Source organism: Channa argus, chromosome 8, assembly GCF_033026475.1.
Source record: "Channa argus isolate prfri chromosome 8, Channa argus male v1.0, whole genome shotgun sequence".
Taxonomy (NCBI): domain Eukaryota; kingdom Metazoa; phylum Chordata; class Actinopteri; order Anabantiformes; family Channidae; genus Channa; species Channa argus.
This window is the reverse complement of record NC_090204.1, coordinates 24229950-24255536: the sequence shown is the minus strand read 5'-3', so window position 1 is coordinate 24255536 and position 25587 is coordinate 24229950. Positions and strand designations below refer to the sequence as shown.

At 40.9% G+C, this 25587-nt stretch overlaps 1 protein-coding gene across 3 annotated transcripts in view; it reads left to right on the top strand.

The window, feature by feature from the left end:
• kifap3a (kinesin-associated protein 3a) overlaps window positions 1-24826 on the top strand; it is a 28716-nt gene extending 3890 nt beyond the window's left edge. Inside the window, exons 6-21 of one of the 3 annotated variants that reach the window (XM_067513946.1) lie at window positions 366-465; window positions 2191-2317; window positions 2480-2576; window positions 2777-2955; window positions 5070-5232; window positions 9939-10039; window positions 11796-11901; window positions 12020-12132; window positions 12718-12883; window positions 14032-14157; window positions 15128-15226; window positions 15809-15894; window positions 18636-18825; window positions 18983-19073; window positions 23730-23840; window positions 24268-24826. In XM_067513946.1, coding sequence (XP_067370047.1) covers window positions 366-465; window positions 2191-2317; window positions 2480-2576; window positions 2777-2955; window positions 5070-5232; window positions 9939-10039; window positions 11796-11901; window positions 12020-12132; window positions 12718-12883; window positions 14032-14157; window positions 15128-15226; window positions 15809-15894; window positions 18636-18825; window positions 18983-19073; window positions 23730-23840; window positions 24268-24304 — 1892 coding nt within the window. In that variant the 3' untranslated portion in view covers window positions 24305-24826. The remainder of the gene's footprint in view (window positions 1-365; window positions 466-2190; window positions 2318-2479; window positions 2577-2776; window positions 2956-5069; window positions 5233-9938; window positions 10040-11795; window positions 11902-12019; window positions 12133-12717; window positions 12884-14031; window positions 14158-15127; window positions 15227-15808; window positions 15895-18635; window positions 18826-18982; window positions 19074-23729; window positions 23841-24267) is intronic. The other 2 variants (XM_067513947.1, XM_067513948.1) reach the window with 2 other exon arrangements.
• Window positions 24827-25587: the final 761 nt, after the last annotated feature.

The following is a 25587-nucleotide window of genomic DNA, read 5'->3' as shown; positions in this document are numbered from 1 at the left end:
TTTGTATCTGTCATGAAGCATTGTCAGCTCAATCTGTCTGTCGCACAGCATCAACCGGTCCAGTGTTGATAAGAGCCAAGTGTTCGTGTGAACCCAGAGGGCTGGGGTCAGCCTGGAAAGAAGAGAAAAACCTTGGGATGCACAATATGTTGAGAAGCACCCACAGCTCAAAACCCCTAGGAACTCCAATCTCATCACATTCCCACATGCTTCTTTAAATTAACCTCCAGCTGCACTCGCATCTGCTCAGTCTGACTGACTTTCACACACAGCCGCTTTGCTCTAATTTGAACTGACTCTTTGTTCTGTTCAATTTCAGTATCTCTGTGTATGTGCATTATGTGTATCTTTGTTGATTATGTCAGAGACGGCCCTTGGAGCCCTGGCCAGAGTCCTGAGGGAGGACTGGAAGCAGAGCGTTGACCTAGCAACAACCATCATTTATGTCTTCTTCTGCTTCTCCAGGTAAACCTATTCACAACACATGCAGAAGACCGGATGTACCTTGTTGTGTCATATCGTTTTAAAGCAGAAAAGCAGCCCATGCTTTTCTAGCATGACATAGACTGTTCTTCCAATATATGTTTTTGTTGGAGTCAGTAGCAGCGGCTATGGGTTTTGAGGATTAGACTGTCCATGTGCTGCTGAAAATGTATACACCCATATCCATACACACTGACAAAACTGTGAATGTATTGGATACGCAAATACTAAATGTACTGTATAAATGGGGCTGTGTTTGTCCATGAAACACAGTTGTTACACCAAACCTCCGTAACTTTTAAGAGCTTCATTTTGTCAGTGTACATACAAGGTGTACAACAACATTGCGGCGCGTCCGGTGAAAACCTACAGTACGCAAACACGGGGGAAACAAACGGAAAGGTCTGGTCCGGGAATCGAACCCTGGACCTGTGAGGCAAGAGTGCTTACCACTCTTCCACTTTGCTGCCAATCACCTAATAATCTACCTTAACAAACCAAAGTGGTACCAACACACTGTTAACTTTTTTGTTTTTTTTTAAACCGAACCGAACTTGTTTTATTGACAGCAGAACATTACAGCCATGTTATCATTATCAGGTCTACGTCTATGAGCATGAAGTCCAGCGTGCAAACAGTATTGTAACTCACCCCAGAGGTTTTGGAAGGTTCTAGGTTCGGTGCAGTACAGTCAGGTTCTGTACATTTCGTCACAGAGCTGTTTAAATTGGGGAATTAAAATGTTGAATGGAACAGACCAACAATGCTTGATTAACACTGTTATCCCGGTCTCAGCTATATGTCAAAGTGTCTCTGGACAAGACACTGAACCGCCAACAGCCCTTTCCCCTCCCCAGCTGTTCAGTGCGGGTCCCAAGCCCGGTAGAAATTGGGGAGGGTTGCGTCAGGAAGGGCGTGAAAACTGTAACAAATCAACATGCAGACAAATGATCCGCTGTTCCGACCCTGAACTCACAGGATAAAGCGAAAGGACAAAAAATAACAAAAAAAAAATCCTGTAGCATTAAGATTAGCCTTCAATAAAACTAAGGAGCTCAAACCAAGAAAAACTGATCCAACTGAGCCATAAGTATATCTACATACTTTTGGGTTGTTGTTTTTATAGATTTGGAACACAACCCTAATTCAAGTTAGGGCCGTCCAAAACATTTTGCCTCTTTGTGAGCACTACGTCTGACTTTATGTTTAAACATCACTGGTCCTCATAGTCAGTTGTCTCTGCATACTTCTGATTTCACTGCTCTCCCACTCTTCTACAGTAGTTCTCTACCTTTGGCTGCGTACCTAGTACTGAAGTTTCACTCTCCAACTGGGGCTTCGGAAACACTAAAATTAGCCCTCACTCCAATAATACATAAACGTCTGTCAGAGCTGATTTAGGCTGCGAGAGGACGTGTACGTCTGAAAACTGATAGTCATTCTTGGCTTGGGTCCATCTCCATGTTATGTTATTTGGATTGTGAAACATTTCAAGTTAGGCTGATTATACGCCAGACCAGGACACACGGTTTGACTGAATGTGTTTTGACTTTGACGGTTTACTTTGTAAACTACTTCAGGGGTGACTGATTGGGTCATTTTAATGACAGCTCCCAGTTGGAATCCAAAATATGATTTTAGTTTTTAAGATCCACTTTAGGATAAATGTAGGTCTCTTTCTTTCTCCCTCATAATTTGCCTCTTTAGTTTCTCCCAGTTCCACGGCCTGGTCACACATTTCAAGATTGGGGCCCTGTGCATGAACATCATCGAGCATGAGCTGAAGAGGTATGACCTCTGGCAAGATGAGCTGCAGAAGAAGAAGAAGGCCTATATCCTTTCTTAGGAAGCATCCCTGGGAGGAGTTTCAGCTGTAAAAGATTTTATTGATGATGCAAGTGTTTTAGAATTTAAACACACAGAAAATAAGAAGACAAATCCTGGGGGTTATGCTATTTCGTTAAGTACATTGTAAGTTCCTTGACTGATTTCACATGAAGAATCCTCTGAGAACCAAAATCTAAAGAAAGAACATGAGAAGTCAATCAAAAAGTACCAGAGCCTTCTTACCAAACAGGAGCAGCTTCTGAGAGGTACAGTGAACTTTATCGAATATCCAGGGACGTACATACAGTATTATTCTATGATCCCCGATGCTGCAATGTAGAGGTGGGTTATATGGGTCTGAGTTTTATTTTTTTGGCACTATATGAAATTGCTCTTAAACCGAGAATATGAATCCTTTTCTCGTAGCTCATTCTCTCATTTCTCTCTGTCATCTTTGACCCTGCAGTTGCTCTGTGTCTGCTGCTGAACCTGGCTGAGGACACTCGCACGGAGCTGAAGATGAGGAATAAAAACATTGTGCACATGCTGGTGAAGATTCTCGACCGAGACGACGAGGAGTTGCTGCTGGTCAGCGTCTCCTTCCTCAAGAAGCTCTCCATCTTCCTGGAGAACAAGAATGACATGGTGAGATTGAAACAGAGCAAAAAAGGAGATGAGTAGTAATGTTATTGTGGGTAGACTCTACACATTGGAGGTAATATACATAGTATTTATATTTAACCAAACACGTTGTTAAAAGACTCACTGCTAGTTTGTCTGGTCTTTTACTTTTCATTCCGTTTGTAGGTTTATTAGCTGATTGTTGGAGCAGCTCAGCCCAACATCTTTTTTCTTAAAATACCTGGCATCATTTGAGGTTTTCATGAGTCATGGATTTATACTGATCCAATAAAATCAATCACCTAATTCTTTATATATATAACTAATGTGCTCTAATTAATGTACAATGTTTTGTGTAATTTAAACTCAATTAGTCACATTTAAAGGAAGCACATTATTTATTTGTTCTGTAAAACACTCCAAAGAAAATTTTGACAAATAGCTGTTACTCTTTAGAAATAGCATGGAAACCCTGCTGATCATATTTCAATTTAAAAATGCTAAGAGGGACCACTTTTGGCCACATGTCCCATAGCGCTTCTATAGGAACCTAACCACTCTGACTTTTCCCTAATCTAGCTCCACCTGTTTCCAATTTTAGTCAGTCTGTAGGTCTTTATCAAAGCCAGACCCAGTTAGGAACTGGTTTTATCTCCTTGTTTTCCCCTCAGTGTATCTTTGATTCAGATTAAAGAACCCTTCTGGGGGTTTAGGCCCGCTCAAGCATGTGTCCAGCAGGAAAATAGTGGTTTCATCACTTTGACTTCTATTTAACTTAGTTAGGTTTTATTTATCAGTTTACACAAGGGGGGAAAGCATTTTTCAATTTATAACCATTGAGGTTTAATTTATTTAAAAAAAAAAAAAAGACTGATCACATAATAATACAGTATGTCAACGAGTTTTATTTACTCAGCAAATATGTTTCAAATAGTTTCTCCTAATCAGATAAGACTTTTTTTTTTTTTTTCCCCTGCTGCTGTCACTAATGGAAGGGGAATGTCAATGGTAATTGACACAAGCTGCAGTTGATTACACTACTCGAGGTCTGGTTTGTGATGGTGAGACTGGAGGTGGTTTTGCAAACAGTAGCAGTGAGTGCATTTTAACTGGGAACAGGTTGCGTCACAGGGACGTCTGGTTGTGGGGAGACCACAGGAGAGGGAAGCTGACATATTAACAAGCAGGACTGGACAGATTGGCATGACTGTGTCACACTGAGTCACAGTAATAACTTGTGCATGCAATCTAAATATGTTCCCATCTCAGGGACAGCGTCTTAATGGAGAGTCACCAGTCGAAAGTTGGTGCTTGAACTGTATTTAGTGTCATCAGCTCAACACCTCCACCTGCCTGTAGGTTCTGCGAACCTTTTCCTAAGACTAGACTTCTAAAGGTCAATTAAATGCTTTTATGCTAGTGGTAGTCATTCCAGGTCCTCAAGGGTCAGAGGCCTGTTTGTTTTCCAACTATCCATTTCCTACTCACTGCTGATTGTCTGAGCACACACGATCCAGGTAATCAGCAGTGGATAGAGCAGGAATAGTTGGAAGACAAGCAGGGCTGCGGTCATTGAGACCCTTTAGCAACATATGCACTATTCTGTGCAAATCTTCCTAAATTGCCACTGTTGCTTTAGATGAGAAACTTCTGTCGGGGTATTTTATAATTTCCTCATACAACAAAATTGTGATAGACTTTCTGCATGTTGGGACAGTAATGTAACAATAACCCCATTGTTTATTTTTGTACAATAATCAGCAAGCACAGTTTAATCACTGTTAAATCTAAAGGTTCTAAATACTTCTACACCTCACAATATCTTATGTTGTACATCCATTTAAATATAATTCTAATAAATATAATTTAACATAAACATTTGTACTTAACCATGTCCAGGTCTGTCCAGGAGTGTGAAATGTAGTGATCAATTCAACTATCTCCCATGAACCTCATGAACAATGTAAATTGCATTACTTTTTAAAAAACGTATTTTAGAAAAGCTGTCACAAAATCAGACATTTCAGGCCGCAACAATCACAGAAATGTCCCCGAAGTCCTGGAGGGACTGATTTATGTTCCATTACTTACAGTATTTCAGAGAAGGAAAAAATCTAGGCCATCTGTGTTGTCCACAGGCTGAGACATTTGCTGTTGAGAAGTTGGCCCGGCTGGTTCCCTCCGAGCACAAGGAGCTTCTGAGCACCACCTTACGCCTCCTGCTCAACCTCTCCTTCGACACATTGCTGCGCAGCCAGATGGTCCAGGCCTGTCTCATTCCCAAACTCTCCTCTCTGCTCGGTAACCAATCTGGCTTCTTACTACTGTTTCTGTGTTAGTGTTCCCCACCGTGTGTTTGTTTTTGCATTTATTCCTGCAGTTGTGTTTTAGACTGATTTATTGTGTGTGTATTTGTGTGTTTATGGCTCGGGTTCTATTGTATGCGTTTGCCTCAGTGTCAGGGGAACTAATATTTCAGGGTCCTGCAGACCGAAACCAAAACATGAGAAACACTCACCTGAGCCGGTAAAGAAGCCTCTAATCTGTTATTACTGAGATATATGTGTGCAGGTGCAGCTTTTACACAGAGGTGGCTTTAGGTCTGGGAAGTACACGGGGTCATATGACACGTCAGAAGCATCTCTGACGAGCCTTTTGAAGCCTCTCAGGGGGAGGCTCGGGTAACGGTGCATAATTAATATAATATATTTGTTAGAATAACATGCCAGAGCCTCAGCACAAATGTTGTTTTTGTAGGAGCAGGCCGGAGAGGTGGAGGTCTTCAGAGATTTAGGGAGGGCTGTTTTGTTGGGAAGTGAGGGGTGGGGGTTGCTCATTCAGGAAGTAATGCACACATATAATATAAGTTAACACTGAAATATCACGCGTGCTCACAGTTCTGACACTGTTGAGTTTGCCTGTATTTGTGTATTTTTGTCTCTGTGTATTTCTCTGTGTGTGAGAGCTGCAGTGTCATTAATCATCCACTCTCACTGCCAGCTGTCCTCTTTTGAACTGACACAGTGTGCATGAGGACTCTGGTCTTATCTCCCAAAAGAAGAGACAAGGAGGAGGCTGGTCTGTCAGCCTCCACTCTCTCCATCCAGATCTGACCTTAGGTCACAACCTCTTATGATAAGATGAAAGTATAAAGGGAGCCCCCACTTGGCACCACTCCCACTTGATTCATTCCACCAACACCTAAACTGAAAAGAATAAGAAGATTCCACTTTCTCAGCTGCATTTATTGTTTTCATACCTGTTGAAAAGCTAGGCTCCCAACTGCATGTTAAACAGCGGGTCATTCACCTCAATTAAATAAATAGGTTTTTATCTTTTATGAAAATCTGTTTCTTGTTTGAGTTCCTCAAAAAGCAAAAATGCCAAACATAGTCTGGTGTCAGCGTGAGCTTACTGTGAGGTTAAACTTGGAAAAAAGTCATGTCAACCTAAAATGAGATCAATAAAATGCTCTCTGCAATGCTACAAGAAATGGGGGGGGGAACTTATTAATAATAGTAATTGAGAAGAGGAGGAAGGGGATGTGACTACTTAAGCATGGTTTCCAGGAAGATGGAAAACAAACGTGTAGTGTAAGTGATCTGGATGCAGCAGGCTGCAAATGCAGATTGCGTGATAAGAGTTGTGAATTAAATCTGAAACTGTTCAAGTCAGTGTGGTTGGCTTATGCCTTTTTCAAGTTTGGGCAGCTGTTGAAGCAGAAACCCCAGAAAAGCTGACACTTCTGTTGTTTCTTTGTGTTTTACTGTATATTGCAGGATGTGTACATCATTAAATTCAAAGCATAGTTGTAGTTTTTTGAACAGTCAGACCAACAGGTCAATCCAGCTGTTGTGGAGAGCTATTGGACGTGATGGCATTTCAAAATCATGAATAATGCTGAGCATTTTTGACCAAAGAAATCTTTCATTATGTAGCATTTGGTTGTGCATATGAAAATCTATATTCTGGCTTCTTTCTCACCTCAACTCAACTGGTTAATCATTGAGTAAAGTGGATGAAGTCACAGAGGCCGTCAGGCACAAAAAGCCCATCCCATGTCAGAAAGAATATAAATCCTGCTCACACTGACACTTTTGACCTTTTAGTTGACCAAAGGTCATGGCCTTTAACTCAACGTGTTCTTTATGCATGCACATCATCCAATGGCTTAGGGTTCGAGTGATGACGTTTTATTCTCTGCCAATGTCCAGGAAAGCAAATGCAGACTTCTTTCTGACATCTCCACGCCTGCTTACAGTATGATAGTGAAAAATCAAATTAAATGAAATTAACAGAGAAAGATTCTCAAGAGTTGTTAGATAATTAAGAAACTCAGTCTGTGTCACCTTGAAGAGATTTATGGATGTAGTGAGGGAGGACATGAAGTTAGTCGGTGTGAGAGAAGCGGATGCAGAGGACGGGGTTAGATGGAGGCACGTGATTCGCTGTGGAGACCTCTGAAAGGAAACAGCCCAAAGGAAAAAGAAGAAGTCCGTCTCACCTTTTCGATGCTTTTAAATGAGACTTTGTCACTTTATGATATTTTATAGACCATAGCTTTAAAGAATATGGGTTTAATTCAATTAAAACCAAAATAACTTCAGCCTTATTTTCAGCATTGCCCCTCACCCAACCCTTCCCTTCTGTAATGCAGCAGATTGATTGTTGCTACATTGGAAAGACAAATATGGAGACTTGTGGGGGTGGCAACCATTTTACCCAGTTATGTGGTGTGTGATGTCTTGGAGGACTAAACCAGCTTGCTTATTTATCCAAAAAATGCCATAAAAATGGAGCAGTGCTGTTCACACACCAAGCCTAGACGCCTCTTAATGTGCGCTGGTGTAATTTTACGAAGGTTTAAATCAGGCTGGGGTGTAATTGGAATTTAGCTCTCCCACTAACTGTCCCTGAACAGTCTAGTTAATGCTTAACAGTTTCCCGTCACCTTTTCTTTCTTTTCTTTTTTTTTCTGTTGCCCCAACCCTACTAGTGTTTTGAACATTTAATGGCATCTCTCTCTTCAGCCATAAAGGATCCTCCATGTTCCTACCAGCAGAGAAAAAGTTCTGCAGCTCTGGATCAGCTTATTGTGTGTGTGTGTGTGTGTGTGTGTGTGTATGTGTGTGTCCACGCGCCTCTGTGCCTGTTTTCATGTGCATATTAAGATACTGGCTGAGGTAAAGGATTGCTAATGAGAAGCACATGTACAGGCCAATCGCTGGATGCATGGCCAGAACAGCGAGCAGCATAGTTTAAACTTATTAAAGGTAGTAAAATTGATGCTTCCTCCTGTTTTCCCAATTAAAGCTAGAAGCTGTCTCCCCTTGGTCCTTGCTCCCTCATGTTTTCCCCAGGGTTCACTGAGCACATCTGGATCTAATACTCAGCAATAAGGCTCCTGGTATGACCAGTGACCAAACATGGGACCAGTTTTAACAGGACAATGTTGGGCTTTTGAGACAGGTGGACATTACAGAAGGTTTGTCAGTAGTTATGGTCCAATGAAGAGCTTCTCTCTTAACACTTTACTTAATGAAAAGTCCCTGGGTCAAACTGTAGTCTATACACTATTAGTTGTCCCTGTCTGGCTCCTCCTTCAGGCCCCTAGGCCTCCAGAGGTGGTCAGAGGTCAATCTCATAAAGGTTCTGGGCTCAGTGACAGTCTAACACTCAATCCTTTTTCTTAGGTTTACTGCGGTTGATACTTGATAAGATCTCAATAGTCCAGGGACAAGGATTATGCTTATTTTATTAGACAAATCTTGAAAGCTCAATTAGCCCCAAATTACACAGCATAACCAAAAAAACGTATTTTATCGGTATGTATCCATAAATAGATAGTTTGTGTGTTTTTTTTTTGTTTTTTGTTTTTTTGGACTACAAGGTTTCATAATTGAGTCTCCAACATATCTAGACATGAAAGGTTTTTTTTTTTCTGGGTACTCATAACACACAAAAAAAAGTTGCAATAATCAATATTTTAATGTTAAATAATAAGTAAATGTAAATGTGTGATTTAAAGTAATGTCACTGGTAACACAGGATAATCCACAGACGTCATAGTCAACAGTTTAACTAGGAAAAGCTTTCTACCAAAGAAATGGTAACTGGAAATTGTTCTGAGAGGTCTGAGTGTTATCTAGATTAACCAAGACATTTTTTTGATTATACGGCTAGAATTCTTCAAAATCCATCCATGAAATCTCTTTTCCATTCCCAATAGAAACATTTATTGTAGTATTATTTGTAGGATGTAGTACTTTCTGACTTCCGTACTCTTTGTGGCTTTTCATGTCCATTGGTTCCCACTAAAAAACTTTTATAAAACAGCTGCTCGCTGTAGTTTATAGGAAGCAGACAGGAGGAAATGGAGTATTTGTTAGGGGCTATTATCAGTCACATATAAATCCATGTGTGTTGCTGTGGTGAGTATTTGGGGAAACAGCATAGTGTAATTTGGTAAAAATAAAAACTAATGAAGGAAACCTCTCTCCAAATGCAACGGCCGGGTGCGTTAAATAGTTTGTTGGCAACACTTTACCTGAGAAAATGTCATTAAATAATGTCGGCACCACAAACCATTTTCCATTTATTTCCATTGTTTTGGCATAGAAGTAGAAATCTGAATGTTTCGTGCACTGAAAAAAATGAAGATAATGTAATTTTTTTTTTTACCTTTGGTAATCTGCCACTACTTCTTAAGCAGCATGAAAAGCATGCATTGTTAAGCCAGTATCCTGGTTCACATCTACTTTGTTTTTTGTCTGCTAAGCTGCCCAAGAGACACGACACACTGAGAAACTGCAGTTGACTGGTGCTGATTCGGCTCTCAATGCGAACTGACCTTCAACAGGAATCTCTGTGTAAAAGGCTATTCAGACCATTAATATTTTCAGAAAACACACAGCTCTCCTACATGTGGTCATTGGCATCCCAGAGAGCATTACAGCACAACCAGTCATTTATCCATTGACTTCCCTCCTCCTCTGTTTATATTGCAGCTGATGAGGGCCAGAGGCAGCTCAGCATGTGCATTCTGTACCACATCAGCATGGACGACAGATTCAAGTCCATGTTTGCCAACACAGACTGCATACCGCAGGTAAGGCTGGCTAATGTACAGCACCAACAGACCAGAAAACACTGGCATCCGCAGCTAACAACACTCAAGAATGAATACAAGAAAAAAGCGAGAACGTACACCACCTCTGGAACAAAACTTCACCAGAGGACTGCTGCTTAGTCACGCTCATTCTGTCTTTTCCGCCTCCTGAAAACAGGAGCACTGAAACAATAGGGTTTGTCTTAAACTGAATACTTGTGATGATGGAAATGAAGTTTATTGGTGAATATGAAACACCCTCAGGCTGATTGCTTTGAGCTTTAAATCCTAAGATTAACACTGTATGTTGACCCATTCACTTACTTCCCTCATAGTCACTGATTAGCTAAATGCATTTCATCTTTGTTTGTTGAGGTTGGGTGTAAAACTAGGCATGTGGTCAGGGGAGCCAGCTGTTTGTTCAGAAGCTCACATCAGCAGCAAATCTGAACATCAGGGTCCCCTGTGGTAGAAGGGATGCTGGCTACCAGCATGACCAGGATGTGACCTCTGACCCCACCCTGAGGCCTGCTAACTCTTGCTCAAAGTCCAAATATATATATATTTATGCATATTATATTATACACACACACACACTCACACACACCTGCTTCAAATTCAGAGGCTATGTGGCCCTGCAATTACGCAGACTGCCCTATCTGTGATTCAGTGCATTTACATAAACTTAAAGTACGAGGTTACAGTCCGAATTCTTCTGAACTGTCATGTAAATGTGAAATTGGTCATTGGGAAGGGGATCAGGTAAACCAGAATTTTTTTCAGGTGGATTTTTCTCTGTGTAACTCACTGCTAACTAGATGCTTTGGTAATCAGACCTGGCCCTGGCCCCCCCATGCAGCTTTTATTGGGGTCAACATTTGGTGTACTGGATGTGGGGTTTCCAGAACAGGGATGTCATGAGTGAGGGAGTGATGATTAGAGGTGGAGGTGGCTGTGTTGTTTGATTGCAGTATGGCACTGCGGCCCTGACGGGGCCTCCAGTGGCTGTCTGTGGTAAATAAGCAGAGGCAGGTGCCAGAGAGTCTAGACAGTGCTGATTTGGGGTCCAGGGCCCCTGGTATGTGATACCTAACCCAGGCCTGGGCCAACCTTTTTCTCACTCTCTGATTCCTGACTCCTCACAGGGAAGCTTTGCACCAACACCAGCCGCCCACACCCCAGCTCAAAGCTTTTCCTGTTTAATGTTAAATCAGTGCAGGGGAGACTGATAGACAGAGGGAGGATGGAGTGGGTGTTGGGGGGTTTGCCTCTCCTTTATCTATACCACTCTTTTTCTCTTTGTAACCCACAAACTCGCACATCATTTTCCAAATGATGTAACCCCCCACACAGGGATATTTTTTTGTTTGTTTTGTTTTGTTTTGTTCAATTGCCATTTAAATCTATCAACACAAATATACACAGTATGATGTTGGCTTACACATCTACCTGTTAGTTTTTATCTCACTTTAGAGAAGTGCAGAAGTAGTTGATCAAAACAATTTATTAAGGTGACATGTTGGTCACATGAGTATATATTTATCTAAAAGCTTTGTCATCCAAAGGTTGTTCACCTACCACAACTACCAGGACACAAAGGGGCAAACTTACCACTTTCCAGGACATTACAGAAACCCGATGATACGTTATTCTGCCTTGCTGAGCACAAAACGTCTTTAATTATGTGCATTACAAATTAGTTTTGCTTTAGTGTAAACAAACTGGTCAATTGATATCTTGTACTGCTCACTGACAGCTGATGAAGATGGTGTTTGAATGTGGGGAGGAGATGGATGTTGAACTCATCTCGCTCTGCATTAACCTAGCAGCTAACAGGAGTAATGCCCAGATCATCTGTGAAGGTAAGTTCAGGAGACAGATTAATCTTCGTATGAACCTATAGGCATTTTAACCAACTTATTTTTTGTAACTTTTAAAAATTATCTTCCAATACACTTGTTGTCTTCTTTGCTGCCTTAGGTGCTGGTCTGAGGATGCTGATGAAGCGTGCTATGAAACTGAAGGATGTTCTGGTGATGAAGATGATCAGGAACCTTTCTCAACACACTGGACCCACTAAGAGCTGCTTCCTGGTCAGCACTTAGATCAGTCCAGCCAGAATCACTTACAGCACAAGCAAAGAGAATTAAGCCCATTCTATAGTTTCCTCATACAGACAAACCCTGATGCATCCAAATCTTGCAATATACTGCTTGGATCCTGCAACTGGCTCTTGTTTAGGAAAGTAGATTTTCCTCTGAATGCCAATAATATTTGGTTAGAAATCATATAAAGGCTCTTCTTACTGCTTGACCTGTGGCCTTACAGCCACCAACTGTCTGTGTACACTATGTCTTAATATCAGATGTTATCCATTGATTCAAAGTTTTTAATACATCAGTTGTAACAGTGCAGGAGCAGTGTCAGTAGCATCTAATGCATTTAGGCTTTTGATCTGATATATTTTCACAAAATTGTGAATGTGATGAGGTCACAGACCTCAGGTTTAGCCTGCAGCTAACAGACGTTTTCTACATTAAGTTTGAAAAGCTTAAAGTACATATTAACATCCCTTAACATTACCATTGAAGACACATTTCTCTGATGACTATCCTAAAAAATGGAGAGCAGCAGCAATCTTGCTGATTATCCACTCATGTTCCTGTGTCTGCTTATAGGACCATGTGGGAGACCTCGCAATACAGATCACTGAGCAGGAGCCGGAGGAGTTTGTGATAGAGTGTCTGGGCACATTGGCCAACCTGACCATTCCAGACTTGGACTGGGCGCTGGTGCTCAAAGAGTACAACTTGGTGACGTATCTGAAGGACCGACTCAAACCAGGTGTTTGTGAAACACACATTTGTGATAGTTTTTTTGCGTGATAGTTGTTTTTTTTTTTTTTTTTACAAAAGTGTCAAAATAATTCTTAACCCAAACGTTACAGTAATAGAGTACTGGCTTTTAAACATGAAGTCAGGTCTCTCCCATGCCCTGACTTAACCTCTACTTACTCTAAATCACATTATCTGTGACTTGTCAGTGGACATAGATGATGTGAGGACAGAGAACATTCACTAAATTCTGGACATTATCTTTACCGTCAATGAATTCTGACCTTCTAACCTTGGCTCCTCATTTTTTTTTCTTAATTATAGCAAAATATTGGCATTGCCTGGCATCAAACAGTAAGGAACGACGAAAGCTAAATAAAAGGACGTATTTGACATGAAAATACAAAACTTTGGAGCTTTTTTCAGAAGGTCTGTTCCAGTGTAGTAACTTGTTTTAGACTCTTTGCACTACAGCAGGACAGACTAACAACATACAGACTTTCAGCATAAGAAACGATTACTACTGTGTGTATCCAAACGAATCTAAACACAGAAAACTGCATTTTTTTGTTGGTTTTTTTTTTTAGTCTAAACTGAAGAGTAAAATAATTTTAATAATTCTGCTTATTAATTGTTTTGCTTTGGCACTGTAGCTGTTCGCATTCAGTTTGGATTTATTCAGTTCTGCCACAGTCTGGGTAGTGTTGTTTTTTTTGACTTGGGTAACTAATTGAAAAAAATAATTTGCGGTTATTGTGTTTTGTTTTGTTTTTCAAAGTAATTTGAAGGAGTCATTGTTCAAGAATTGTCAAAACTATGATTTAAATGGCCAAGAAATGCATAAGGTGCAAAATGCATGGAACCTTACATTGCCAGCTCCCTTTCAGTACTGGACTGTGGATTATATCTAGTTATTATTTGATCTTTTTTCGAGCCCTCAGTGATTCTGTAAAACAAAGTCATATCATAAAATATAATCGGAAAAGAATCGTATATTCTCTGAACATAGTTTTCCAGAATGCCTTTGCATTAGGACATGTTTTCCCTGGCTCGGGGTTCTCTTTTCTTCATATTCATTGGCCAGATGTTTTCGAGGATCTGTAAGGCTTCTTTGCCAGTGCAGTCATCCACTCAACTTGTACTGCTCCCTGATGTCAGGTTCTGCTGAGGATGATCTCATTCTGGAGGTGGTGATCATGATCGGCACAGTCTCCATGGATGACTCTTGTGCAGCCATGCTGGCCAAGTCTGGCATCATTCCTGCTCTCATTGAGCTGCTCAATGGTAAGAATCATCAATTGCTTCATTATTTAAGTAGCTTTTGGGTTAGGAACCAAAAGTTACATTCTCGCTTATGGTAAATGTCAAATAGTTGCTCATATAGCGCTTTTATCCAAAGCGCTTCACAATGTTGATTCCCATTCACCCATTCACTCACACACCGATGGCGGTGGCTGCCATGCGAGGTGCTCACCTGACCCACCGGGAGCAACTTGGGGTCAGTGTCTTGTCCAAGGATCGAACCACTGACCCTATGGTCCATGGTCAACTGCCTTACAACTGAGCTACAGGCGCCCCATGGTTGATTGCACACAACTCAAGCTCTTTTATTAATATTTAGTAATATAACTTGAAATGGTTGTGACTGTTAATGTTTTCTGATCAGCATATTAGTTTGTATTTTGTGTGTGTTATGTCATGTGACACTATCAGTTTTAAAATTAATTGGGTTGGAATTATGACCATCAATTTGACACACAAAGTTCAGTTTCACTTGTTAGGTTTTTCTTTTTTTTTCTCCACATTTAAAACGTATGATGTAATGTGACTCCAGGGGAGATTTATACTCGCAGTTTGAAATGAAATGATTCAAAATTACAAACTGTGGGTGTTAAGTTTGAAAGTTGTCAGAAGTTTTAGTACCAGACACACCAGGGCTACTGAAGAGAAGCCACTGGGCATCAATTAGGATCCAGCGAAGTCATTAGATCTGTGCATAAATTACAGATATATCTTTTGAAAGTCGCCCAAATATATGCAACAGTGAACTGCTGGAGTAGACCTGAATAATTAAATGTAATTTATTTTAAAAGGTTTAAAAGTAGTCAGATGAACTAGAATAATTGAGAAAGAAAAATCTGCTAGGTAACCTTGGGTTTCAAGCCCCCCACCAACGAGGTCCAAACCAAAACCCAGGTTGGATTCCCCAATAGTAAACGATGACGCATAATGTTTATACCTGTTTCCATCTCAGCCCAGCAGGAGGACGATGAGTTTGTGTGTCAGATCGTCTACGTCTTCTACCAGATGGTTTTCCACAAAGCTACAAGAGATGTTATCATCAAAGACACACGTATCCTTTTGCACATTGCTAAAGTATTGTAAACATTTAACTGCTGTGAATGAGACACAGGCTGAGGGACATAACAGAGAATCTTATAAATACTTTTCAGGACAGTTGTGGTGAAACTGACTACATACTTCTCCAAGGTGCACTCCAGAAATACTCCTGTTTTGAACTTTAACTACTAGTGCCTCCCTTTAAGTGCCCCTCCTCACTGCTGCCATCTGTCTCCATTTAACCCGTGGATTTAGATTTTTTTAAAAGCCTGAATATATATAAGCTGCCTGTAATTGTACTGAGTTGTTTTTGGTGGTGGTTTGTGTCAAATTACAAATATGTTCTCTTTTGGCATGTTCTGATGTTCTTTTTTTTTTTTTTCCTTTTCTTTATTGTGAATGTTTTTTTTGTTTTTTTGTTTTTTGATGTAGTACCGTTGTGCTTCTTGTCTCTCTTTGAATGATACAGACAAAGCTGTTGCATCTTTCCATGTCCTCATCTTTCCCTTCGTCGGGTGATTTAAGGGCAGAGAAATAACTAATTCAGCATCAAAGAATCCCTGAGAAGTTTTCCTTTACTGAATCCTAATTGCAGAGGCTCCTGCTTACCTCATTGACCTGATGCATGATAACAATGCAGAGATCCGCAAAGTGTGTGACAACACTCTGGACATCATTGCTGTGAGTATTTGGAAACCCTCCTAATTAATATTTAAATCAGCTATAAAAATGTTGTAGACATATATTCGAGTACAAAATGTATACGCTGTCCTCACATTTAACCTCATCTCTCTCACTGCATTGCAAACACCCGGGGTCAAAAGAGGAAAACAAAAAATAGAATACAGAAGCAATTTGTATATTGTCTGACAGGCACTGTTCTTACCAAGATAGTGGTTTGTTTGTAATCATTCTTAAACTTATTATTTTGCAAGTCATACAATGGGATTCAAATATAAATATACTAAAATAATGATGTAATTATGTTTGAGATTTTCATTCAAATTATTAATAAACACAAAAATTACAAGTCATTAATTTCTGCAATGTTCTTACATAACTCATTTCATTTCAACAAACCTTTGAACCTTCTGCTCAAATGTTCTTTCAGCTGTCACACAGAGTATCTCCTTCTCTTGATCTTCTCTGGTCATATTTGACATCAGCGATTACCTGAGCGATGAATCCCTGAATCACCTTGTGACTGACAGGTGTGGTCAGCTCCCAGTCGATGTGTGATTACTGCCAGACCTCAGATCAGCGTAATTAGCTGTAGATTATAACCAGGCAGAGTAGCAGGGCAAAGGAAGTGTTTCATTGAAATTATCAGTGAGACCTATTAAGCTGTGAACCACATGAAAGGCAGCCAGTGTGCTCTGGAATGTGTCAGCAGCTGGACGGCAAAATGAGAGAGAAAGCAGAGCTGTGGACACAAACACACACAATCATTAGTCCTTGGCTGTGCGGGATCCTTTTGGCAGCACACGCCATAACTGTGCAGTCCTGAAATGTTGGCCTTTGATCATTGTGGCCCTGCTCATGTACAAACACACGTGGATTCACCAGAGCCTTTGTGGGTGCTCCAAGTGGGACAGCAGCCTAATTCACGGGGATATTCTTAGCCTGGACGTATTTCTGTAGGAATATGTTGAAGTGCCCACGACTGTTGTGCGTTTTGTCATCTGTGCCGAAATGAGCTCATTCTGTCATGAGCTCAGCTGCTAATAACTGGTCAGTAATATTAAACTAAAGACGTCATTTCTCAGTTCTGACGCCGCTTTAGCTGCTGATGAATTGGTTTCATGTCAGAATGTGTCACTGCCACTCCGATGCAGGGGCAGTAGGAGGGCAGGGGTTTCTGTATGATTGTCAATTGGCCTGTTTGAGTCCCTGGCCTCAGGTGGTTGTCATGGCCTTTTGGGCTCTGCTTTGCCTCTGAATGATTAATCTTTTGGGTCAGGGTGCTGCAGTCTCAAAGCCTACCTTTATTGCTCCCCCTTTAGCCCCTGCAGAGAAGAGAAAGCAACTCTCTGCTTGTCCTCAACTGAGCTACACACTCAAGCAGGCCAGATGGAGGTTTATATATTCCCTGCAGCAGAGAGGATGGAGACGGTGTGTAGTCACGTAAAAGTATTTGAACTGCAAGGTCTATTCAGTGTTTTGTTGTTGGCTAAAAAAATGTGGATTTAAGCTCAAAGGCTGGATGTCAAACGAGAGTTTTGGATGACACCTCTCATGTTGTGTTGAACAACATAAAAAATGGCACCTTTTGTTTCAGGCTACTCAAAATGTCTCTCTTCCAAACCTTTTTAGAACAGATAATATTTGGTTATACATCCTTTGTGTTCAATAATTGGATTAGTGGTGCTGGTGCTCACTGACTTGTTGGTTTCTGCTTTTGATGTCCTTTTAGAAGCTTTTCAGCTAAATCATTTTTTAAATGATGTTATCATGCAGTATTTGATTATTTTTATTTCAAAGCTGTTTCCTACTTACTAATGGTAAATTCCAGTCCTCAGCTTGGCAAACTGTGGGATAAAGGCAGGTCATTAAAAAATAACTCTCCAATGTCAATGTCCATATTATTTTAGCATTTCTGTCTTCAAGTACAATCACAAAAAAATACACCCATAACTTTAAAATAACCTTCATAGATGTTGTTGATTTTAACACGTGTACGTCTCTTGTAAATAACCATTATATGCCAGTTGTTGATGGGCCACTTTAAGTCACTGTAAATGTGCTCTATATATAACATTAACACATCTGGCTTTGTGCTCTTTCAACCATGTATACATCCAAGATCTTAAGAGAAATGTCAGATTTTTTATTTTTATTTTTTTTTACACCAGTATGAGTTGGAAAAGAGGGTGTATTGAAATTGAGAAAATGCGAATTAGTGATTTGTCTGCCTGTTATTTGCCAAGTATCTAATACATACGTATAAGCAATTTGCTTCAGTAAAACAAAAGAAAAGTTTAAGACTAACGGCTACAGACGATATAAAAATGAAAAAGTTAATCCAAGTTGTAAGTAAATATGTGCTGAGAATGTACTTGTCACGTGCACGTTTGGCCATTGTCTGGGGTTGTTGTAATGGTTGAGTATTTGTACAGTACAACATGGATAGAAGCTCTTCTGAGATACACTTTTACACGGCAACAACAACCTTCCTCTACTACTTGAGGTTAAACATCCGTGTCCTGCTGCCACTCGTTTGAACCGCTCAATGTAATAATGTGTTTTATTCCAGATAGAGGCTGTTGCTGCATTACCATACAAACATTAAACATGGAGATGTTTATAAAAACCTCTATTTATCCAGAGGTTGAGTAACTAATATATTATTGACCTTTTTTAGCTTTTTGTTACCTGCTGCTGCTTTCTCCACCCAACTCTGTCATCCTTCTATACCACTCCAGGAATATGACGAGGAGTGGGGAAGGAAGATCCAGACTGAGAAGTTCCGCTGGTACAACGCTCAGTGGCTGGAGATGGTGGAGAATCGTCAGATGGACGAAGCAGGAGAGCCTTTTCTGTATGAGGAGGACGCAGAATCCTTTATTGGCAACGGAGACATCCTGGACAGACATGATCTGTTTTATAGTGCAGGTACTGAGGACTTTAAACACAAGGACAAGTGTGGCTTAGCTGAAACAAATGTTCTGTGAAATATGAAAAGCTAACTTTTGCAGTGTGTATCCCAGCCAGGGCTGGTGGTTGTAAATCTTCACTGTTCCTTCCCAATTTCTTGTTTTTCTCTGTACAGATGGGATCATCTCAGCAGATGGTGCCATCAGTCCTGAGTTCTACACTGAATTACAAAACGGAGAGTTGGGACAGACGGGATACATGAGCAGGTACTAAACCTCTTTACCCACCCTCTCTCCTGCAACTAGGGTGGGCTTTTGTCAAATCAGTTATCACACCTGTTTAATAACGGGAACACTGCTATAACACTAAGGTCTATATAGCACCTTCGTAATTGTCGACAACCTCAAAAATATAAGAAAAAATCTAGAGGTTTTTATTAAATATGCTTTTCACAGATAAACACACCAGCTGTACCAGCTAAAATATGCACATCTTATTTTTAATATTTCAAGATCCAAATACTGATTCATAACTCAAGGCTGATGGCGACAGATTTCGTCTTCCAAGCTTCTATGTCTAGTAAACCATCTTTGTGCTGTGCAGGAAAATGTTACAGTACGATAACCAGACACCAGGCAAATTTTATTCATTTATCAGAACCGAACCCAACGATGCAAATAATACACACCCAGACACAGGCGACGTGATCCCTGTGTATCCCAGCGGGATTGTAAATGTGAGTGAGTATATGGTGGAGACTGTCAGCTGGGCAGGTTGTCTTTGTCCAGAAACACTGGCTGCATCAGAGAGGAAACGCTAAACTCGGAGTGTTTACCTTCGGCTCTCGGTGTCTCTGTCGGCTTGTCCACCAGCCAGTGCTGCCCTCCATTTATTGTTATTCTGAATCGCTATTCGCTGAGATGGGTGTTATTGAACCAGGCCGGGTCTGAGTCAACAACCCTTGCCAATCCCAAAAGGCATTGCTCCACCCTCAACAGCAATACTCCAGCTTTGAGAACAAACACTCTCTGGCTGTCTCAGTGTCTCCATGTCCCTGTTTTTCTGACTCTCATTCCTCCCTGGCTCCAATATTTCATTAGTCCCAGTACACTGCTGACATTCCACTGTCTGAAACACGAAACTGAAGTCTGGGAATTAGAAATCAGTCCTGTTATCACTAAAACGGACTTAGTTTCTTCTGTGTCCGTTTCTGTTCCCCAGCAGCAGCTAATTCAATATGCTGCTGAGATGAAGAATAGTTGAGGAAGTAGAGATTTTATTGTGAGTAATTTGTCCTATTTATTATCAAACCTTTTTTTGTGTGCGATAAACTCGTGTCAATAGATTTTTTTTTTTTGTTCTCCTTTGCCAGCAGTGATGTTTAGCTTGGCTGCTGTTGAGAGGCCAACTGTGACTGGTCCATCACACAGTGCAGTTAGAGGACGGCGACTTAGCATCCGAGAGATAAATCCCAATCACAATCTTTATTGTGTCTGTTTTTGGTCTGTTTCTTTTCTCTCTCAGTCACTTTTCCTCACTCCCTCAGCTTTTGTAACCGATACCGTTTAAATATACTGCAAACGCCAGGGGAATTAACGTCTGTGAGACTGTTTTAATTTGGCCGCTGTACTCTGAGTGATCCAGGTTAACATAATAATCAAAGCCAGCTCAGCCTCTTATTTTAAACTGTGTGAAACATGGTGTGAATGGGACCTTTTAAAGTGGACTTAGTATTGTTGAGTCAAAGCTACTAATGTGAAAATCGCAGTGAGCTTTTATACCAATGATATAAAATAAAGAGTCAGGCAAATCAATGAACGGGGTTTTTTTCATAAAAACAAGGTTATAATCGGTGTTTTGTTTGCTTTTTGGAGAGGAGACGTTTGTGACAATGCTGCATTATACTAACAGATGCTTTTATTATTTTGTCTAAGGTAAATGGTACTAATCATGTCATTATAAACAAGAACTAGGATTCATTGTGGGACTGCGTTGTTTTAGCGACAGTACACCAGGTGGAGTGTACTTATTAATTTGAAAAATGAATGGTGAAATTATTTCTATATTCTACAACCAGAAAGCAAATTTGTTTTGTGCTATCAAGTAAAAATATGACAAATTAAAATACAAATGTCCTGTATTGCTATAAAAGCAGCCGTGCTCAAAGACGTGCGAACACGCTTGTGAACAGATTACAATGTCCATACAGTGTTTTGATGTTTGGGAGCTATAATACACAGCCTCCTGGTTCAGGCTGGCTGTATGCACACGCTTGCAAATTTGAAGTGTGTTGACGTGTTTAGTATGAAGTAAAGTGAAAATGTACACTTTGGCCAGATGGTGGTACAATATTCCAAATCAGAGCATCACCAATGTTACTGTGGTTGTCCTCTGAGTTTGCTGGACAACAATGTCTGAAGCACATGTTATGGAAGTCTATCCAATGCTTACTGAGTTTACATGGTGGATATGTGCTGATATCATTTACTTAAAAAAGTCAAATATTGATTTTGGAATTGAGCTAATAACTCAAGTTAGGCTCTGGCTCTGATTAAATGCAACATAATGTCAAGAAAGTGTTGTAGTCAGGTAAAGGAGGGTTTCGATAGAAAGAGGCGTGATAGTGTGGGAGGGGGGGACATGAACACACAAACAGGAGAATCAATGAGCCCTTTGAGAAGCTGTCAGGATGTGACGAGGCGCCAGAAAGTGAACTGATGCAAAAATGAAGTAAGAGAAGGAAAAGCCCAACGGCTGGACAATCAGGTGAGACGTGGGGATATGCCGGGAGGGAGGGGCAGCAGGGGAGAGACCTGGAGCTTTACCAGTGCCGGTGTGTTGGCTAGCTGTAACCTGAGCGGTGACAGAAAGGAGAGATCAAAGCAGGTCCTGGCCAGGGCCCCGAAAGAGACAGATGCAGAGGGCGAAGGGTCGCACCCGAGGAGGAACGACTCATGATTCCTTTTCCTGTTCACTAGCGAGGAATGTTCTCAGTGGGATGGGACGTGTCCCTGCGGCTTAGCCTGCTGCCTCCAGCAGCTGCTCCCTTGGGGCCAAACTGGCATTTGTGGGAACACTGGGCCCTTTTGTCTTATTGACCCTCGGCCAACCCTTCCTCATTTTGTCAGCATGTCACAAAACGCACTGACACACACAAAGTGAATAAGGTGGCAGGCGGCTTGATTTGCATGTTTTGTAATGAGACATGTTCCAGCTGATGGCAGCTGTGTCAGCCAACATCTCTTGTTCCAGATCCGCTGGGCTTAAAACTTATTTCACACACGTCCTATAGAAGTTACCTGGAACATCGCTTCGCAGGTACATGTACAGAAGTAACAAAGTATTACTGACCCTGTGGAATAAAGCTACAGCTTGTTTAAAAAATACATTTATACTAGTGAAGACATGTCTTTTCTTTCCTGAGTTATTGTATCACAGCTCTTAATTTTTTTGCAATCAGAAAAAAAAAAAAGGTTAATCAGTGAAAACCATATGTTCCCACCCTGATTACAATAAACCAATATTATTAAGTAGTGATGACAGATGTAAAGAATTCCCGTGTATCATTGCCATACTTCAGCAGTCATACGGGTCCTGCACAAGTCCTGAAAGTCCAGGCCTGGTTGTAAGCAGTCAGTCAGCCACAGGAGAAGGCCGACAAGCAGGCAGGGAGGCAGATGGTGGGACTCAGAGCTCAGTGTTCCTCCTTTAGCCTGGTTTTCAAATCCCCCCCTGACAGTCATAGCATGCCGAGAGGAAAAAGACATATTTCTGCTCCGAGAGGAGAGCGAGTAGATGGCACTGGGGTTGGGGCAGGGGGGCAACAGGGGGGTGAAGGCGGAGAGAGTGGGATGGGTGGGGGATATGCTGCCAGCTGTGTTACTGATTGCTGGAAGTGATTTGGCTAAAAACAACACGTCATTATAGGCGCTTGCAGGGGCAAAGCAAACAGCTCATATTTTAGAGGGCCAGGAGAGGACGAGGGGCCAGCCGGCAAACTCTCCCAGCATGTGAGAGAGGGTGTCATCCATCAGAGCCCAGTTTATCCATCAGCCGCTCTGTCCTGACAAGGCAGCCGAGCCCATCACTCTGACCCCTAAAACCAGATACAAACTCCCAGCAGCTGCTCAGAAGATGGGCCATGAAATCTGCCGCCTCCCTCCGTATCCACATCCCCATAGTAAGTGATTTATACACTGTAGATACGGTGTCTTTTATCATCCCCCTCAACAGGCCTCTGGTGCTGGGGCGGAGGGCAACCAGGTCCTCCAAGTTTGGCTGTCAGCCGCCGCCCCCGTCACACCGTTGTGTTTTGACATCTCTGCGCTTTTTATGACTTGGCTGCTCTGCTGTTTACCCCTCCAGCCATTAGCAGTCTGTAACTCAGACTCGCTGTGGATGTCCAACACCTGCATCAAGGCAGATGAATATTACATTAACTTTTTATGAGCCTTTTTTTTTCTTTTGGTGTATTTTTTTTTTTTTGGAGTCCAGTACTTTCACAGAGTGACTGGTCTGGGCCCAGGGTTGGGGGTTTCCCCTGGATATGTCTGGTGTCAGAGCTCCACCTAGTGGTGTGCTACATGTTTAAGAAGGTCCATGAATTGTCAACGTGAGCTTCCTGTCTTCTAAATCACATTAAGCGGACGGCCAATTATCCCGAGCATATTTAATAGTCGAATGTGTCACTCTGACTGTGCGGACTGATCTAACAGCCTGAGCTCTTCTGGTGTTAGTCTCTGGATCGGATGTTGGACTTGGCTGCTTCCAATCTAACACAGGTCTGGCTCACAGTCAATGTTCACTTCATCCCAGATGTTGTGGAATGGGGACCAGTACGTTTCTTAGAGGATTTGCATGTATATTTGCTGTATCACATTATATACATTTTGCCTATCTCTCCCATTTTCTTGTCTTTCCAGTGTGTCAAACCAATTTGTCCCATCAGTTCAGATCCCAACAGACCGACCTGTCAGTGCCTATGGCTTCCGTCCTGAGGAACAGTTCTTCTATAGCTACACCACTGCCTCTCGGTAAACTCAGACCTTCTTACACACTGTCTCATACATCCGGTGAATATTGTCCAGTCACTGCTCAGTCTGTGTCCCTGATGTCCTGCCTGTGCTGCTGGAGAGGAAAATTATCAACATGTGTGTTTTCTGTGTTCACTTATTTTTATTCTGCACTTACTGTGAAGAGAAACCACCCAATTTTCAGTCTGTCATTTTTAGAATCAAGTAATTATTACCAAATGTAATATCTTAATTCTTTTAGCCATAACCAAATCCTTAATAGTCAAAATTGAAATATACAACTTACTAATATAGTCATATGTAGTCTTGCAACCTTTGACCTCTCTAATTTAGTTCAGTCTCAGCTGCAGTTTTACATACAGCTGTCATGATAAACTACTGTTATCAGCTGTTGATTTAACACTGAGTTGCACTCCGACTTTTTTAGGTTTTACACGACTGAAAGTTTACCACACTCAGCCTAATGGGATGACTCACAAAATTTATTTTAGGGGAAAAACAGCAGAATGGAGTGTTTTGAAATGTAAGTCTGGTGTTATTCCTCATTTTTCAACAAATTCCATAAGCAGAGTTAAACCAGCAGTGTCTCAGTACATTTTTCTTTTCTACTCTGTCGGTGGCTCTCGGCAAACTGGTTCTGGTTTTGGTAACACTTTATTATACAACTCGGTGTTTTTTTTTCTTCCTTTTGACATCTGCTACTGCTATGTAATATGGTACAGATTGTAGTGAAAATACTTTAGCAGTGTTTAGCCATATGCCATTTATTTACTAATGTAACCTGGAATCTGGCAAATAGAAAATGTTGATGTTTTAATACTAAATACATAGATGCATTTTTAAATGGAGCTTCTCCTTTCAAGTAATTTATTTCCTACAAACTGAAACGAGTCACACATTTTTGTCTCCCTTTTTTCCACATAGTTGCTGTCAATTTACATAGTTCATTCCAGGATACGTCCAAGAACATAATGAACTGTAAATTTTTTATGTCTCCACCTAAGAAATGCTGCAGTAAAAAGCACTGGATCAACATGTAATTTATCTTTGTGAATGTAATTTAAGTGTAACTGCCTTTGTCTTATCTTGAAAAATGTGTTTTTAAATATAAACAAATGTCGAAGGATATGCTGCATTATTTTTTTATTCCATTATTCCTCTGCTCTCTGAAATATAAAACACATTTTGTCTGCGCTACGATATATCAGGTCAATAGAATATTATTGCAGTCAAACCGTATTAGTGTTTAATGTGTCACAGATGTCAGCTCACTTGTTCTCACTACAGAGTATCTGTTAATAGTTGTTGTGGACCATAAATAAATAGTCGAAGCATCAGGCTGTATTTGTTTTACCAGCAAATAAAACCATTAACACATTACAAACCAGAGCATGATGCATTCGTACAGAAATAGTTTGGTTGAGACTCATTTTATTAATTATCGTTTCATTAACCTACACAAACCGCTGCACAGGCCAAAGTCTTCCGTGTACTTATCCTGTAAAGTGTCTCACTAACCCTGTCTTTACAAGATGCTTAGTCCAGATAGACGTCGCTTGGTGTCCACAGATTTCAGTTTGTCAAAGGGCAGCTGATTTCCTTCGTTGTGAGATCCAAGGAAGCAACAGGGAGGTGCTGAAAGAAGATTCACAAGCCACTAGTCTCCTCTAAACAAATCCCTCAAAGTCAACAATGAGTCTATGGAAAATGTTCTAAAATTATTTTAGTGAGTTTGACGGGAGCTGTG